Source organism: Anabrus simplex, chromosome 6 (assembly GCF_040414725.1).
Source record: "Anabrus simplex isolate iqAnaSimp1 chromosome 6, ASM4041472v1, whole genome shotgun sequence".
Classification (NCBI taxonomy): domain Eukaryota; kingdom Metazoa; phylum Arthropoda; class Insecta; order Orthoptera; family Tettigoniidae; genus Anabrus; species Anabrus simplex.
Genome location: NC_090270.1, coordinates 159264585 through 159284802, shown reverse-complemented (window position 1 = coordinate 159284802; position 20218 = coordinate 159264585). Strand labels below are relative to the sequence as shown.

The following is a 20218-nucleotide window of genomic DNA, read 5'->3' as shown; positions in this document are numbered from 1 at the left end:
AGATTATTGCTTGACACATATGTAAAGGTATTCATGTTCAGCTGATGATGACTAAAGTCAAAACCGGACCTGTAAGCCAATTCTTACAATAAAAACTGTATCGATAAGGTGGAACCCTTTCTTGTCTATACATATGTAAACTACCAATGCAGAAATGAAACTAGTAAATCAAGATACATTGAATGTGATCGATCATCTACCGTATAGATTTTTCGCTATGTGCACTAGCGAACACTCTCATCGACTGGTGTTCTATAACTATAAGCACAATTCAAAATGAAAGAGAACACGTTTCCGTAATGCGTAAATAAAGTGGCTGATAGCAGTAGTTAATTAGTTAGAAATGAAGGCTGAAGTAAACGATCGCTAAATTTTAAAACTGTGTACTGTACCTAATTAAGCAAGAATGTGATACACTTCAAATTAAGGCGCAGAGTGGACGACTGATTTCGGAGGTTAGTTCATTCAGTGAAACCTTGTTAGGCGTTTCTGCCGGTTACAAGGTAAGATGATATGTTAAGCGAGAAAACGTACTATTAGACACACGAATAAGAACTATCCAACACAAATATGTGAACACTTGATATGGTTTTTTTTGCAACATGCATGTATTTAAGTCGTGTATGCAAGGGTACAGTGAAAGATATAGACTATCTACCTTTTTTAAAGGTGCGATGAGAGTATTAAAAAGCGTGAAAGACGAGAGAACAAATATGAAAACCTATTCCACTGGGGCTTATTAAATAAAAATGGTGTATTAAAAGGTATGTAAAACACCTAACGCATATAAAAACTTGTATCAGCGCATTATTGCAGACCACACACTTTCTAAAACAAATATATATTTCGGACCAGTGGGTTAAACATTGTTTTCTGGTCACACTCTTCGACCATGAATTTATAGGTTAAACTCGGCCATGTGCGAAAGAAATGACTTTGACTGTCATCTTGAATGCGACAACACTTCGATCGACTCGAATCGAAACTCGAAGGTGCGAGTTTCAAGATAAGCGCCACAGTTGAAAGATTCGGATACCTGTCCACTTCCTGGATATTGTCTTCATTAGTAAGCGATTTCACACATTTTTCAGTACCGGTATCTATAACTGGGCTACCACAAGACAAATATGCACCACGCTAGTTAACTTCAGACAATTATGTTCCTAATCCTTACGTAGTCTATCACGCAACAAATATTCACTACCCTTCACTGTGTCATTCAACACTGAATGAATTTTTAACTTCAGAATGGAATGCGAAATACAAACACAAACAGGCTTACTGGTTTATTCAGCTATATTAATGAAAACCGAAAAGCAAAACTGAACTTTGTTGAGGTTAATGGCTTGCTTCCCGAAGCTATAATTTACTCTCTAAATTTCCGGAATTCAAGGCCATTCCCCATTTTTGCGTAACTTTCCCTGACCTTGCTCCTGCGGTGAGAGCTTTAATCTGCGTTAGAAATCACGTTCCTTTCACAAGGGATGACAAAGAACAATTTCAGGCCTGGGAAAAATGTGATCGTACTGAGCGATAATAATAAAAAACTGTGACGCGATAATGAGGTGTTTAAATAGATTTCATACGAAGTGAATTGGGACTTCAAATTTACGACGTGCTAAGCAAGAAATCGTCTTAATGAGAAATGCACTACGAGGTTTCACTGTACGCTCTTGCGTCTGGTTAAATTTCAGAAAGGCTATTCCCGAGTAATTTATAGCGAAACGGTTATCATTACTCTACTGGTGCTTAAAATATGTTTTCATGACACACACGAGGTTGTTATGTTAGGTGACGGTTTGAATAAGAAAATAGAAACATTTGTCACAGAAGCCACTGAGTGATACTACTCAAACTTTTCAGAATGAAACTGAACATATGCGTCACAATGTCTCCAAATTAGAAAAATTACTTACAAGTAAACCATAGTATGGAAATCTGCAAAAAAAAAAAAAAAAAAAAAAAAAAAAAAAAAAAAAAAAAAAAAAAAAAAAAAACGGATATAACGACAATCCGTTATAGCAAGTAAATTTTTCTCCGTTATGAATTCTCGGTGCTTTTGCTGGCGGGACCTAGTGTTTACAGTGCACTATGTCTTCTGGTATGGGCTAGAGCAATTTTGTTACTTTCATTGATCTGTCTCAGCTTTATCCTTGGCTTTGACAAAATGAAAGTGACTGAGGTATGAGTGATGCTAGTAATGCCATTCCTTCTGCAGCCAGTCCCTGCTATGAATGGTGTAAAAATATTGCGCATAGGATCAGTTGGTGCATGCATTTCAGTGGGCTTGGTAGACTGATGTGCAATAGCAACTTCTGGCTCGGTGAGGAAAGCAACGGGAAACTACCTCACTCCTCATTTCCCTAGTACGCCTCTTCAGTGATGCCTAGGCCATCTATGACAGCTGATGGCGGAACTGTTGAGGATCCAACCAGCCTTCGGGCTGAGGACTAAACATACATACATGAATTCTCGCTATAGTGGACTTCTACTATAATTGTATGAGGATACTTACATCTAATAAAAACTGAAGTTGTTACAGATGTGAAAATTGGTATTTGGATCTCCTTTAAAAACAGAGAAAAACACATTTTTGGAGGAAATCGTCTTGGGGGGCAGGGTTGAAAAGGAGTTAAATTCCTTTTATGAAGACATTTCTCAAAAACTGAAGATGTTGCAGTCGTGATAATTGGTATTTAGATCCTTTACTAATAACGAAACAAGTAATGCCCCCTGAAAAATTCACTTACGGGAGGGGGGGGGGGGGGGGGAGAAGTGTGAAAGGAAGTGAAAAAAAAGTGAATTCTGTGAACTGAAGGTAACAGATGTGAACATTTGTATTTGGAATCCCCTTTAAACACAAAGAAACACGCGTCATTTTTCTTTGGGGCGGATCAACTTAACGGCGGTGGGGTAAAAAAGGAGTTGAGACCAATTGATTTTACTGTTCATAATATACTTGATTCTGATCATAAACGGATCATTTTTAATTTTTCCTGGGTTTGTTTTCAAGAGCCATCTTTTCCTTTGGAGAACTTTGGAGATTACAGTAGATTCACCTGGCACATAAATAAAAATTTAAACACATTTAAAACCAACAACAGGAATGATATTGACCGTGCAATTGTTCATCTCTATAATAAGGTCAATAATGCACGGAAGTATATCATTCGTATTGCCAGAAATCCTGTGCACTTGCCTATGCGTGACAATGATGCTGGTCACATTAATTTACCGCGAAGTAGCGATCTTGATTCTTGCTGCGGGGTCCAGAACAATAATAATAATAATAATAATAATAACCTAAATTCAACTAATATCACCCACTCTAATAATAATAATAATAATAATAATAATAATAATAATAATAATAATAATAATAATAATAATAATAATGTTCTGGACCGTTGTCAAAATGTGCGGACCGCACTGAAATGGGTCCTGGCCGGGTAATGACTATGAAAGCAGTCCGGCTGCGGGTTCAGTACCGCCAAGGCACCCAAGACGACACCACGCCAAATCTCCTCAGGAAAAAGATGGCAAAGATTTAGGGACCCAACTGACCAGGCGGAATACCTGGAGCTATCCCGGGAAGTACGAAATCAATTGCCGGAAAGAAAGATTGAAAAATGGGAGGAACTTAGCCGTCAGATTGCGAATTTTGGTAGATTATATATAAAATGTTAAACATTCAATTATAAATTTCAGTATACTGCAGCGAAGCACGGGTATTTTGCTAGTCATCTTATATAGCTTTTTCTAAACCTAGTGGGGTCGCGGGTCCAAATTGTGTTGCACATGTGGTTATACAATTCTACCGTTGTCCGGTCCCAAGCCCGGAATGAGAAAGGAGGAGGGTTAGCTGGGTTGGCAACCAGCCTGTAAAAATAGCTAACACCGAGTGTTGAGCAGCAGTAAATAACTCGACCCCCTAAGGTAGGCCCACGGCTTCGGGCGGAGGAGCCTCCTTAGGATTGGGTAATGGTCCCCCAGTGGAAGTAATGCCACTAAAATCCAGTGTGTTCTGACCCAACAGCAAAGCAGGTGGAGGAGGAACCTCTTATTACTTAGTTCCCAATGGCTTTGGAGGTGGAAGAGGTCATGCCAGATGGATTGGCTGTAAAGGCGCAACTCAATTGTACTCTTGAGTCTGCGGCAGTCCAATGCAGTTCTGGTGCTGGAGACTGCATGTATTGTGCTATATGTGCCGCAGTGAATGGCTCCAGGACCATTGCGCATGGGTCACTCTTCGGCAAGTTGCGATCCACCTTAAACTCGTGCCTATGGCATTCTCTCCTGCCGTTCCCCCAAAAGGTCAGCGGCGATGGTATACGGATGATAGAAGCAGGTTTGAGTAAACTCAAAGTTTCTAGTCTGGACCTGCACATTGATGGCAGGTATGTGATGGTCGCCTTCCTCAGACCCTGTGGCTACTCAGGGATTTGGTCCTGCATCTGTGACTGGACAGGCCTATTTAGGACTACTGCTGCCGACCCTGAACGGGGAAGTCCCTAGAGAATGTGAGCTAAACATCGGTAGTCACTTTCACAACTTATCTGGGAAACTGAGCTCAGAGGGTTATCCCACCTTGCGGTCAAAATCATGAAAGAAATCTTCGTTCAACATTATTGGTGCATGGAACGTCAGAACATTATTAGACAACGATAACAGACCAGAAAGAACAGCTCTCATAAGCCATGAGCTAAAAAGACTCAACATTAATGTCAATGCCCTGAGTGAAACCAGATTCGCGGGAGAAGGAAAAATCATTGACGCTTCATTGGGCTACACCATCTTCTGGAAAGTAAAGGAGGAAAATGAACGTTGCATCCATGGTGTGGGTTTTGCAGTAAAGACCAAATTGGTGAATGACCATCGACTCGCTAACAACGCAGTAAATGAAAGACTCTGGGGCTATGAGAACTACGCTGAGAGAAGCCTTGAATACTTTACTAGACCTCCCATCATGCCTTCTGATCATATGATACCAACGTAAAACTTTGAAAAAGCGTCTGAGACCCAGATAAAAAAAAAAAAAGGAAGACTGGGATATCAATAAATGGAATACTGAAAAAGAAGATATAGTGTGGTGGACTGAAGGCTCAAAGACTGGGGATGGCAAAGGAGGAGGGATCAATGGGGGAAGACCTGCGAGATCAATTCAGATGAGCTTGGGCAAACACACTACAGTCTTTCAAGCGGAAGTGATAGGTATCACATGTCTTAAAGAAAATCTGAAAATGAACTATAGGAATAAGAACATTTTCATTCTTACGGACTGCCAAGCGGCCATTAAGGCACTAGAAGCAGTCCGGATAATATCCAGAATTGTCTGGTATTGCCATTCACTTCTGAGGCTCTCACAGTACAACACTGTCCAAATAATATGGGTACCAGGGCATGAAGGTATAGAAGGAAATGAAAAGGCAGATAAACTGGCCATGAAAGGGACAGAAACACATTTTGTAGGCCCAGAATCTGTAAGCGGGATTTCCTATGGACAAGCCTGACACTACATAGGAAAATGGGTACAAAAGAAACAAATGGAGAACTGGAAAAATACTCCAGGATGTAGGCTTGCAAAGGAACTGATAAAAGGACCAAGCAAGAAGCATACTAAAGAACTGTTGAAACTCAGCGGAGAAAATACAAGGTGGGCAGTAGGACTGTTGACAGGACACTGCCATCTGAAAAAGACACCTACACAGAATTGGAGTAATAAGAGACAATATATGTAGGAAATGCAATGAAGCAGAGGAATCAGCTGAACACATGCTTTTCGAATGTCAGGCACTGGGTAGAATCACACTCTCCACTCTAGGACTACCAGGTGAAGAGAGAAAAAATCCAAGAAGACCCAATAAGAACAACCTGCAGCTTTGTGAAGGGAGCAGGTATATCTAATTGGGAATGAAGCAAAAACATGGTAGCAAGAGATCTTAAGAGGTCGACACTAATTGGGAACTAATATTTAAAGGCCATGAAGAAAAGAAGAAATAATGAAAGACTCACGACTCTCTGCATACCTCTTGTAGGAGGCAGATTCATTACTCTCATCTCCTCATATGCCCCACTCTTAAGGATGACTAGGATTCTAAGAACCGCTTGTACCACCAACTGAACAGGGACAAGCTTGCACTACTAGGAAATTTCAATGCCAGAGTGGGGAGGGACAACCTCTTATGGGGAAAAGTCATGGGTAAACATGGAATTGGGAACTGCAATGCTAACGGTCTATTACTTCTTGGCCCATGTGCTGACCATGAGCTCTGTATCACCAATACCCAATTCAAATTGCCAAATCGCTTCACGACCACATGGATGCACCCACGCTCTAAAAATCTGCACATAATAGATTGTGTGCATCACCCGACAGTGCGACAAGAATGATGTCCTAATCACAAAAACAGCCCCGAATCTTGATGACTGTTGGACAGATCATAAACTGCTTATTCGATTCAGGATTACCATCCATAAAAAGCCATGAACCCACTTCACCAATCCAACAAGGAATAAGTTCAGCACCTCTAAGCTTCAACTTGATAGTGTTGCCACAGAATACCAAAGCTCTGTTCTAGAACAACTCATTCTCAATCCAATCAACACAAAGGATGTAGAATGTGAATGGACCATACTTCAAAATATCATTACAGAGTCTGCACAGGAAGTCACTGGCTATGAGGAAAGGAAGAGACAGGAGTGGTTTGATAATAACAATGAAGAAATCTTGAACCTCATCAAGACTAAATGGAATGCCTATCTATGCGTTTCTCAAGATCTCACAAACTAAATGAAAGACATTTCTCAAGAAAGGTTATTTCTGAGAGATTTCTCTAGAGAATAAAATGCATTTTCAAGAGCTAAAACAGAAGTGTCACTCAGAATCAGGGAAATAAAGAAATACTGGTAGCAGCAAAAAACAAAGGAACTTCAGAAATTCTCAGATATCAGGGGCCTACAGAACTTTTACGCAGGACTGAAAGAACTGTATGGTCCTTTCCGCTCATCATCAGGAACTCTGAAAGCTGTTGATAATACCATTCTTACAGACAGCCAGGAACATCTTTAAACGATAGAAAGAGCACTCCAGCTCACTCTTGAACCGTAGTTCTGCTGCTGCTGAAGATTTTCTTCAACAAGTTCTTCGCCATACTCCCCAACTCCTCCAACCTTCCAAGAGTTTATCAAAGCTCTCAGCAGAAGGAAAACAGAGAAGGCTCCAGGAACAGACAACATTCCTCTGGAACTCATTCAAAGTGGAGGCTCGCCTCTAAAAACCAGGCTTTTCTATCTGATTCTTCTAATCTGGGAAACCAAATATGTTCCTGCTACCGTGAAAAACTCCAGAATAGTTACAATCTTCAAGAAAGGTGATCGCAGTATCTGTGGAAACTACCGCGGTATATCCCTACTCTCCACAGCTGGAAAAATCTTTGATAGAATCTTACTGAATCGACTTCAGAATATTTCTGAGAGGTTACTGCCTGAATCTCAGTGTGGGTTTTGTGCCTCGCGTAGTACAACTGACATGATTTTCTGTGCCAAGACAACTCCAGGAGAAGTGGAGAGAACAAACGACACCTTTGGTCTTAGTGTTCTATGACCTTAAAAAGGCCTTTGATACGGTTCCTCATAATGCTATGTGAATGGTTTTGAGGCATTTTGGATGCCCGGAGCATTTTGTTGATCTGATCGAAGCTCTCCATTATGGTATGGTTGGTAAGGTAATGTATCAGAATGATATCGCAGAAGAATTTCCAATCACAAATGGACTCTAGCAAAGAAGTGTACTTGCACGTACACTTTTCGCCCTTATCTGGCAGCTATGCTTTATGAGACAACGCCTGCAAACAACACAGGTGTGGAAATTAGATATCAGTATTAGTGGAGGCTCTTCAACTAGGCCAGATTTCATGCCAAAGGATTAACCTATTCAAACCGGGTCACAGAATTGCAATATGCAGATGACAATGCTTCTCCAGCCCACACACCAGAAAAGCTTCAACAATGTCATCTGCTTCAACAGAGTTTATGAACATTTTGGCCTGACTATCAACATTCAGAAGACCAAAGTGCTTACTCAGCCTGCTCCTGTAACCACCCCCCCACGAGTTTGATATCACCATATCTGGCACAGCTCCGGAAAGGGTGGAGCACTTGTTGTACCTGGGGAGTATTCTCGCAATGCATTGTACCTCTGAGAAGGAGGCGCAAAACAGAATACAGGCTGCCCATTTGGCCTTTGGACGTCTCTCATATCGTGTATTCCAGAAAAAAGATCTAAGTATCCACATGAAAATAATGGTGTACCAAACTGTTGTTATTTCTATGTTACTCTATGGGTGTGAAACCTGGACCCTATATCGCTGGTACATCAAGAAACTGGAACGCTTTCAACAACAAAAACTTAAATCCATGATGAACATCAAATGGGACGACTATATAATTAAAATAGCAGTTCTCAAGAAAGCAAAGCTGAACAGTATCAAAGCCACCATCATTGGTCATCGGCTTAGATGGGCAGGCCATATCCATCGTATGAGTGACAGGAGACTCCCTCGGCAAATCCTGTACGGTGAACTCAGCACTGGCAAGAGGACTCGTGGTGCTCCTCTGAAGCGATATGAAGACCAACTTAAGCAGACCATGAGAAACGCAGATATAAACCCAAATACTGTGCATACTCTCGCATTGGATCGCCCTCACTGGCATGCTACCATCTGAGCTGCAGTTGCACAGTTTGAGCACGAACGTCAAAGACAGGAAGAGGAAATTCGCCAGAGAAAGAAGCTACGTCAAACACTGCCACATCCCCCACCTTCCATCGGATGCAACATGTGTGGCCGCATGTTTTATGCAAGAATTGGTCTGATAAGCCACCTTCATTGTGTGGACTAAGGATTACGGGGTGCAGGCTAGAAACGAAAACTCTGACACGAGTATTGGCCGCCGCCGACATCGGATGCCCTTCCTGATGTTATCACTACTGAGTGTTTCTGTGGTGGTTGGTAGTATGATGCTTTGTCTGAATAATGAAGACGGTGTTAGGATGAATACCCGCCCCTGAGCCAGAAGAATTAATTACACGCAATTAAAATACCCAACCCGACCGGGAATCAAACCCGGCACCCTCTGAACCGAAGGCCTCAAAGCTGACTATTCAGCCAAGGAGTCGGACTTCAAAGGGACAAATAATACGAGTAAATCACTGGAATCACAGTCCGACTCGCTGGCTGAACGGTCAGCGTACTGGCCTTCGGTTCAGAGGGTCCCGGGTTCGATTCCCGGCCGGGTCGGGGATTTTAACCTTAATTGGTTAATTCCAATGGCACGGGGGCTGGGTGTATGTGTTGTCTTCATCATCATTTCATCCTCATCACGACGCGCAGGTCACCTACGGGTGTCAAATAGAAAGACCTGCACCTGGCGAGCCGGACCCATCCTGGGATATCCCGGCACTAAAAGCCATACGGCATTTCATTTCATTTACTGGAATCACAGATAAGGCTTTTTGCAGATGATATTATACTGCATGGAGTAATAAATAAGTTACAAGATTGTGAGCGACTGCAAAAACACCTCAGCAAAGTTACGAGGTGGTCAGCAGACAATGGTATAATGGTAAGTGGACTGAAAAGTCAAGTTGTAAGTTTCACCAAGAGGAGAAGTCCTCTCAGTATTAATTACAGTACTGATGGGGTAACAAAGTCTTGGAGATTACTTCAGTACCTAAGTATTAATATAAGGAAACACATAAATAGGATTCCAAATGAAGGTTACAGATGTCTCCACATGGCTATGAAGGTATTTAGCAGCTGTAGCAAGCATGACGTAAGTTGCTTTCATTCTGTTTCCATGTCATACAGGTTCCGCTAAATACACGTAAACTCAGAAGAATATTACACCAAAATTCATAGGACAGAGAAAATGTTCAGATATGGACAGTTTTCTGGTTCATAAAGTTCTGCTAATGGCAAGTTTTACTGAATTGTGATTTGTAGTGATAGATTATAACAAATCAATGTGTAAATATATAAAAAGATTACATTTATTGTAGAACTTTACTGTAAAAACATGTTTATTATTGTCACTTTCCAAGTTAAAATTATTTTGCCCAAATTTGAAGTTTATAGTAACATTTTAAGTGTTTGTTATCCAAAAGCAATATATTTAAAATAAGGAATTGAAAAGAAATGTTTATTTTGTGCCACAACAATGGAAATATTGCTATTTTAAGTGGGCTAGAAGCATAGCCTGCATGCCCACTGAAGCAACAACATTTGCTGCGCCCTCTGGAAGGTAAAATAACAAACAGAATAGCACTAGTAAAAAATAATTTATCAGCAAAATATTACCAAAAGTTATACTAACCGTCATAAGCGTAGATAAATTATAGAACTGTTCTGCGTTAAACTGGTCCCCAACCCCCTTTTGCTCACAGATCTTGAGCATTGCACAGCCTGCTGCTAACCGAAGCCATGCCATCTCCGCTTTGCTGAAACAACAGAGTTATGGAACCTCAGACAAACTGATGACAATAATATAAATAAGAACAACCATACATTAAAAGGAACTTTAAGAAAAATAACAATAGGAACATGTTTCAACCCCATTAGGCCTCTTTCAATTTCAAAAGAATTTCTACATGACTATTATTTTTTGATGTATCTGAAAATTGATATCTATAACCATCGTTCATACTTCTTAAGTCACTTCTAACATCAAGAGTTCAAGAACGAGTGCCTTTATACAGGGTGAAGCAAAATTTGCGCACTCGGGCATCATAGTGCGACTCCTCACACACCTTTAAAGATAAAAATTTCATTGTTCCGTATTGAAAAGTATCACAGTTAAATTGAAATAATAAATATGGTAGTTCAACCTATTCAACACAAGTAAATAAGAGATGTAGAGATTACATTTTTATATTGCCTCTTCAACTGATATTGTGTGGACTTGACCGTTAACTTCTTTCTAACTTATGCATTGTTTTTCGAGTTATAATCGGCTGATGATGACCCAGACTGGGGTGGAAACCGGTACCATTTCCACTTTTAATTAAATAAGAATGTAATCTCTACATCTCTTATTTACTTGTATTGAATAGGTTGAACTACCATATTTATTATTTCAATCCTCACATGCCAGCAATAAAAAAATGTCTCTTGCAAAAGTTCGTCCTACGAGTATATCCGGGAGAAAAAGGACGTTGATGAGTGGCAATCTGGCAACACTGTAATCACATTTAGGGCAACCACCTCTGTCAGCATGCATTAGTCGTGCTGTACAGGTGGTGCAGTGGATAGAGTTTTGGGTTAGCATGCAGGAGGTCGAGGGGTTCGATCCTGGTTTGAGGCGTATGTTTTTTATTTCGTAAATGTAGTCCAGGTGGAATGGTATCTGGCATCTTAATCGTCAACAGCGATTGCAGCGGGTCCTCTAGAAACCATTTGCACTTACATACTATGACCCTAGCAATGCACGAACATTCGTTTTCATTGGTCAGCTTTGAAAGACGCCTTTTCCACATCGTGAGCGTGAATTTCTTCGCACCACTTATCTACTAGATGTGTTACAAAATGTTGTAAATGTAGGATACATGTGACCTATGAAACGGTGTCTTACTGTATTACAGTATGTAATGTCCGATGGAAATTAGCGAATAAAAAAAAGTGCGCCTCAACCCAGGATCGAACCCTTGACCTCCTGCATGCTAACCCAACACTCTATCCACTGCAACAACTGTACAGCACGACTAGTACATGCTGACAGAGGTAGTTACCCTACATGTTGTTACAGTGTTGCCAGATTGCCACTCTTCAACGTTCTTTTTCTGCCGGATATACTCACAGAACAAACTTTTGCGAGAGACATTTTTTTATTGCTGGCATGTGAGGAGTCTCGCTGCGATGCCCGAGTGCGCGAATTTCGCTTCACCCTGTATATTCCGGTATGTGGTGGTTTTGGTTATGCTTTTGATGATAAGGTTACGTGACAGCTCCATGGTAGCCCTTTTCGGTACTTCCAGGAAGGGGCTGGAGACTCACACGACCTGGGATCTCCCAGCTTGTGGGGTGGGCCCAGCTTTTCCGCGTACTGTTCTCGTCGACCAGCTTACTTGCAAGTTTCTTGGGGATTCAAAGGGAATGTTCTGCCTCTAGCAACCTCGCGAAAATTCTATCTGAAATCACCCGAGCTATAAAAAGGGAGGCTAGCCATGGACAGTCAGTCAGTGCTGGACTCTTGAGTGATAGTAGGGCTCTGAGGTGGAGTTGGTGTGAGACCCTGTGTTTTGGGATTCAGTGGCTGGGCTGAGAACGACAGAGGTGTTGGCTGTCGCTAGTGTCCCACCAAGGTCTGAACCAGGCACTATCATTGTGGTGTCGATGAGACCAGTGAGTAGATGGGCTGGAGACGGCGGAACGGAAGATGTGTACTACCTGAGAGTACTGTATGGTAGTATGTCTCTGTGGATTGAGGATCGCCATGAATCAGCAAGGAAACTTTATGTTCGCTGTTGTATCGTCCTGCTGTCATGAGTGCGAGGATAATGGACCTGTGATAATGTTTGCTGCTGTATCGTCCGGCTGCTCAATACTGTTGAGCTGTTCGGTGCATGTGACTCTGTTAATTACTGGACTGTCTGTGGAGTTGAACCATTGAACAGTCGCCATGTGTCCAGTGGACCATAGCGCTGTGTTCAGATCCAGCGGTCTACACACAGCTACTGTATGTGACTGGACTTGCAGATTAACCTGCAAGGGGTCGTGTGCCGAGTGTAACTTCAGGAATCGTGTACGGCCATTTCGACTGGAATTCAATAAAATACGAAACGCTTACTTAATATGCCATTTGTTACAGTAATATAAGATAATACTATTTAAACACAAACACTTTTTAACATAATAATTATATTAATGAGATTGCCTTTTGTTGATAAAATTGAAAATAAAAATTCAAGTTCTGTTTATGGAAAATACTTTTTAAAATGACGTTTAATTTCAATTAACACACATCTAGACAATGCTCCTTCTACCTCTACTCAACAATGAATGATAACAGTGTACTTTCTGCATTATAAATAAGTCTATACCATGAGTCGCGTATGGTTGAATAGAACGGAGACAGGAGGAGTCGCGTGCGAACGAAACGACCGGATAACCAGCTTGTCACTCACTGAAGTAGTAGAGAGGGATAACAGTGGTGTGACAGAAGTGTGGACAAATCCAATGAAAGGTACTAATGATGATGCTGCTTGCTGTTTAAAGGGGCCTAACATCTAGGTCATCGGCCCCTGATGGTACGAAATGAAATGACACATTAAAAGTTCAAAAACATCCACTGACCAAAATAAAATAATGTCATGAAGAATGAATGGATGGGTATGAAAGTTAAAACAATCTGTGGATCCGACCCAAAATCCATCATAAAAATAGTATTACTGACCAAGGGACCATTTCTAAAGTACAATCCTGAATCAAGGATGCTTGTTGTCTAAAGGGGTCCAAAATACAGGTCAATGGCCCCCTCACAATGGTACTTGTCGCTAGTGAAGTCGAACCATGGTATTTGTTATATTGGGGTACTAATCAAAAGTAGCGTAGACTCACGGTGTTCCACACATGATGGTACTACTCACAAGTATTGTACGTCGTACAGGTAACGCAGACCGATGGCGTTTCTCACATAATGGTGCCACTCATAGGCAACGCAAACCGATGGTGTTCCTCACCTGTGTGTACTAATCACGGATGCCGGTATTCCCGTGGTGTTCCTCATATAGTGGGTACTAATCAGAGGCAACGCAGACCCACGGTGTCGCTCATATAATGGTACTAATCATAGGCAACAACGCCCAGACCTGTTGTGTTTCCCAAAATGGTACTAATCATGGGTACTGGAAACCCACAGAGAACCACTCTCTGGTGCTAATCATAAACCTGTTGTGTACCTGGATATAGCGGTACTACTCGCAAGTAAAGGCAACCCATGGCGTTCCCTGCGTGATGGTACTAATCAAAAGTAGTTTCATGGTTCTTATACAATCATCCTTTGGTCGCCCCTTTTAGTTGCCCCTCATGACAGGCAAGGGATACCGTGGGTGTATTCTTCGTCTGCATCCCCCACCCACACAGGGTAGACAGAGAGAAAAAAGAAGAAAAGAGGAGGGGTCCGTCACTTCGAAAAATGAAGTAACGGACGAAGAAAGGCAAGGGCCACGAAGGGTGTGAAAATGAAAGACTCCCTAGGCCTCAAATACTCTAATACAGTTGGGGTCGGAAAAGAACAAGAGTTGACCAACGGAGGTCGGACAGGATAGACGAAAGTGAGGAGCGTGGCACAAGTAAGTGGAAGCAATGCCAGGACTCAGCTAAGGACCCTGTGGTCGCCAACACACACTCCCAAGTTGAGAGCCCCTTGGGCCCCTTTTAGTCGCCTCTTATGACAGGCAAGGGATACCGCGGGTGTATTCTATATGTGCGCCCCCCACCCGCAGGGGTTATGAAAGGTACTGAGGGGTAGGAAGTATAATAAACAGTGTTCAACGAAGGATTGATCAAAATAAACAGAAATGGTTGAAACGAGCAGATGTGGCCCCTCACGGGTTAAGCGTACACAGGTAGACAAACGGGCTGGACCACCTGCTGCGCCATAAGGAAGGGCAATTTGAAAATAGACAGTAAATTAGTAAGTGTGGCCATTCATAGCTGATTATAACTGTGTGTGTTTAAATACGTGTGTGTGCATTTATTGAGTCAAGCTGTTTGCTCTTTGAATATGCAATGTCTGGACTTTTTTTTTTATTTTTTTTTTTTTTAATAACTTCTGTTTTTCATACATCCAACACCCATATTTAAAGTAAGTGGAACTACTCACAAAAATGGAATGTTTACGTCTTCATGTAAAACAGCATCTTATAGTCCATGTAACATCAAACTTTCTCACTCCTCTATGGTCAGATCTGTTTCCATTCAACTCTCTTACAGCATTATTCACAAGTATTTTCAAGAACAGTGATGAAATTATGCCAATAAGGTGATGAACATGCGTGTCCATTGGGTTTGAAACCAAAGCATGTGAAATTAACCCTGAAAACAATTTTTTTTCATACAAATGAGCTGTGGCTTCATTAGATATGTTCCCTTTCATGACTGAGCTTAAACCATTAATATGTATTCTCTCTAAAATACATCTCACTAAGTTTTCACACATGATCAACATCTTTCGTAAGAACACAGAGATTGCCCCTATTCTTCAAAGAAATGAATGGATAAGGATTTTCTTTTTATATAGCTGCTTTCTTACAAGTATCACATTGTAGAGAATTGAACATATTTACTACAAATCCTGAGAAATATTCAATAATATTCTTTGATAATAAACCTGACAATATTATTATTATTATTATTATTATTATTATTATTATTATTCCACACTCCATCACAAGGGGGCTAATGCCAACAATATATCGGAAGGAAGTTATCTCCGTCTTCTGCATAATTAAGCATCTTTAATAGTAAATTTAATAGCATTAATAACTAAGACAACAAGTGTACATGAGCACACGTGAACACTTATCGGTGTATTGAAACTCCTGTTCATTCATTGTTCTCTCTTCGTGAATAGGAAAAACCACACCCAAACACTACGCAGGTATTCACCAGTCTACTACACAGTAGTTCGCCGAAAATAAAAGTAAAATGTGCATAAACACAACATAAACCGAAACTGCAAATAACACAGTAACATATGTTTTCAGTGAATCTGTAGTGATATAAGATGGCGGTGGTTGCAAGTTTCTGGCTTCATTAGTACCAATGCTACGAGATACAACGCTGCCAGTATATTAACTATATGTCTGTGATTAGAACTTTTGAAGATCAAGCTGAAAGTTCAACTGTCTATGGACAGCATAGATCGGCCCATATGAGGAGGACGACAGCCGAGGTAGTGTCAACAGTGAATATCATAAATTATTATTTCATTCCTCAGATACCAGAAATCAAACTGCATCTGGTGTGCTAAGCAAGTTCTTAAAGGTACAAAGCTGCTTATCACAGAATCTCTGACATGCACAGAGAAGGAAGTTCCAAATAAAGCATGGGATTTCTGGGGTACGCACAGGGTTTCAGCGTAGAATGGTCGCATTACCATTTGCCTACATGATGGAAGAAGCCACACATTAATTCAACCGGTAAAATGTGTTCATATGAGGCAGCTAGGCAAATTATTGGGGCAATAAGACCATTGTGATATTTCATTTCAATAATATTATTTTGTTAACTACACAAGTGTGCTTGTGTGTGGGTCGATGTTGTGTTAAGCAACAGGCCAGTTCATCAAGAAATCAAGGTAAGTTTTTTGTCTTGGTTCAAGCATTTGTCATTTGCCAGGTAATTATAGGCCCCTCCTTTGACAAAGCATACAGTTCTAACAGAAGCACCCCACTGATGCCGGCAGCCTTCTGAAACAAGACCATTCACTATATGGTGTGGAAACATGGACTCTCAAGAACATATCAGTGAAACGCTTGGAAGCCTTTGAAATGTGGATCTATCGTAGGATGCTCAGGATTTCGAGGGTTTCACGACTAACGAACCAAGAAGTACTCAAAGGGTAAGAGCAAGTCGGGAACTCGTTTGAACATTAAAACACCGGAAGATCTCTTACCTTGGCCACATCCTTAGAAATGACCGTTACCTCATCTTACAGCGGATTGTACAAGGCAAAATACAGGGTCGAAGTGGTGTCAGGAGGAGGTGAACATCATGGCTTAGAAACATCGAAGAATGGACTGGAATTCAATGTGTTGAAAGACTTTTCCACCTAGCAAGAGATCGTACTGCATTCGCCACAGTGATTGCCAACGTCAGGGACACCTGATATGGTACTGTGAAGAAAAAGAAGACGACGAAGAAGACGAAGAAGCCTACCCATACACTTGGACAAAATTCAGGCTATATTTAATGAAAATTGCATCTACTTGATAGCAATCTGAGATAGTTGACTGTGTCCCTCAATACCAACAAACAGCATGGTTCACCTCAATGACAATAATGTCCATCCTTATGATCGTGCCAATAAGAGGGGTGGAGGTCTTGTTCTTTACTGCAAAGATGACCTCAACAGTCATGTCATTTGGTCTTCACATCAAGTAGTGAGTTGGACAGAGTTCAAGATCATTGAAGTAATTGAGAGTGGACAGAAAATTCCTATTTAATGTAACTAACCACCGAATTTGAAATGTGTCTTACCGAGCTCGATAGCTGTGGTCGCTTAAGTGCAGCCAGTATCCAGTATTCAGGAGATAGTGGGTTCGAGCCCCACCGCCGGCAGCCTTGAAGATAGTTTTCCATTGTTCTCGATTTTCACACCAAGCAAATGCTGGAGCTGTACCTTAAATAAGGCCACGGCTGCTTCCTTCCCACTTCTAGCTCACTCCTGTCCCAACGTCGCCATAAGACCTACCTGTGTCGGTGCAACATAAAGCAACATGCAAAAAAGTGTCTTCTTAAACAATGCCTGAATTTTCTGGGCTTGTAGGCCATGGCCCACCTTAATATATAGTGCAGGGTGCGGTTTGCCATGATGGTAGTCAGGGTCATTGATTGGCTGTTCTTTGGCCAATGATAGTGCAGGCTGTGGTGTGCTGCTCAGCTATTGGTCAGCCATGGTAGAGGGTTGCTGACTGGCTGCTCTTCAGCCGAAGACTGAAGCACTGTTAAGCCTGGTGTTGGTCGACCTGCCTTAGCAGATGGGTAACTGATTGCTCACTGCTTTTTCTGGCCTGCCAAGGCCATTGTATCCTCCACAATGGATGGTGTTCAGGACTGGAAACCAGGTTTTATTGCCCCGTTCAGATTCCTCCTTATAGCTGAAGCTGTTGGTGTGCTTTGGAACTTCAATGGCTTCCCTTTGTAGCCGGGCGTGAAAAGACAAAGTAGTTGACAGTACTTTTGTGTTGCTGCACTGTATGTTGTGGTCTGCTAGCAGCAAGTGTTTAGTGACTGATGACCTTTCTGCTCATCCCAGCCAGCTCTGTTGGTTGTGCTATTTCAGTCAGGTAGCAACAACGCGTTTCATAGTTCCTATGTACAAGGGGTTGCAGCTGCACAGGATCTTGTAGACACCTGCTATTGTGAGGGGATGGCACTTGTCTTGAGCAGACCTTAGCAATCCTTGGACTTTCTTTGTTGGCATATTTAAGGTTTCTACCCCACGGGACCCCAGTTGCCTCCCTATACTGTCAGTTAACGATAATGATGAGTATTTGACTGTATTGTAGACCAAAGAGGAACACACAGTTGATCATCGTGCCCCGTACTGCTATCCGTTTGTGATTATTAGAACTATTATCAACCAGCCATACATCAATAGAACAAGGAAATGCGCAGAAGTTTAAAATAAAATGAAAATTACTGATACTGCTCTGAAAATAAGGGGGATCGGTCCTGGCGATCGAGAGATCGGGAAGAATGATGAAAAATCAGGAGTGTCCTGCTTAAATCGAGAGAGTTGGCACATCTACTACCGCTTTTCCCACTTCTTTAGGGTTGCGGGTGTGAACCATGCTGCACATGTGGATTTGGCCCTGTTTTATGGCCGGATGCCCTTTCTGATGCCAACCCTATATGGAGGAATGTAATCACTATGGTGTGTGTCTGTAGTGGTGGGTAGTGTTGTGTGCTGTCTGAATATGAAGAGGAAAGTGTTGGGACAAAGACAAACACCCAGTCCCTGAGCGAGATGAATTAATCAGACGCGATGAAAATTCTCGACCTGGCCGGGAATCGAACCTGGGACCCACTGAACTGAAGGCCTGAACACTGACCATTCAGCCAAGGATGGCACTATATAGTCATGGGTTTTTTTTCTTCGTAACTTACGAGATTTACGTACTGCCACCGCCGTATTATGAAAATCTGTAGTCTTACATTTGCAGGTATAAGCAAAGCACATTTTCCTTTTCTGTAGGACTATAAATCTGTTTGGATAATACCAGGTGAGCAGAATCATGGCATGTTCAAATAACGCATTTAAAAAGGTAGTTGCTGTTAAATGACAAACCCAGCATTTTAATAACATAGTTTTATTTCATCCAATTAGGATGCATGAGAAGCAAGAACATTCTGCAAGAACTCCTCCAAAATGGAGAGCACCATTACCTCCTCTATGAAAAGATCAGGTCAGTTGAAATGGAAGGAAATTCCGTTATCAACGTAACGTAACCATGTCTTTTCATTACTTTGGTATAGTTTGCAGACTCAGCCTTTGTGTATTCTTACAGACTTATGGCATATGTACATGTAATATATTTGCTTGTGTGTATTATTACAGTGTGGTTTCACCTAAGTCCAGCAAGCAATAGCAAATTTCAAGAAAGGAGCTGAATTATTTACACCAGGCAAACACTGAAGAATTGTTACAGTAACGCGTATATCAAGATAAAGGCAGAAATATACAAATTAAGTGAGGATGAGAGATGTAACCGTACGTATGTACGATCCCCGAGTTTTTAGGTTAGGAAATTTTCGTATATAGTTTGTAAGGTTAAAATCATGTAATTTTGTTTATTTACCATGTAAAAACGTAATATTATAAGAAGAATGTATAGTTAGGGAATATTGCATATGTTCATCATTATATTTTGTATAAATTTCCGTTTGGGTAAGAGTCTGTAAATATGGCCTAGCCGTAAGGATTGTGCAACCGGGAAAACTGCGACTATATCGGGAAGGACGGTTGAAGTCAGTTGGATGTGTTGCAACAAGTGGCTTGAAAACACGGGGTACGGCAGGTTGTATCGGTTGAAGAATTGGAGTGAATCAATGTGGACATACATGAGTGGACGGTCTATGTCACATCATATACTCGATAGCCAATGCGAGGGCTTTGTTTTGAGCGAGGTATGGGTTGACAGAGTGACGCGGGAAGAAGTGCCGGTGTGAGCGGTGCTACCAGTAAACTTTTCAGGACGCGATAACCACGTGTAGCAAGCATATATAAGTGTGTACGCGTGTGCGGCGAGTTATTCTGATTCTGATTCTCATTCTGTTTCTGACTCTGATGCTGATACTGTGTGTTTCTCATTTGTACTGGTCTGCGGGAGCGACGTATTTGCGCAGTTTGCTATACGATCTGCTATTGTTCGTGAGTATCTGATACGGAGTGAACATGGTATAATCTCAACGACTGACCGGCTTTGCAGTGGACTTTC

General features: G+C 41.5%; 1 protein-coding gene across 1 annotated transcript in view; it reads right to left on the bottom strand.

Moving 5' to 3' along the window:
* The window catches only part of pds5 (cohesin associated factor B pds5), a 463913-nt gene that overhangs the window by 114963 nt on the left and 328732 nt on the right, over positions 1-20218 (bottom strand). The window contains exon 17 of the mRNA XM_067150024.2: positions 10372-10495. Coding sequence (XP_067006125.2) covers positions 10372-10495 — 124 coding nt within the window. The remainder of the gene's footprint in view (positions 1-10371; positions 10496-20218) is intronic.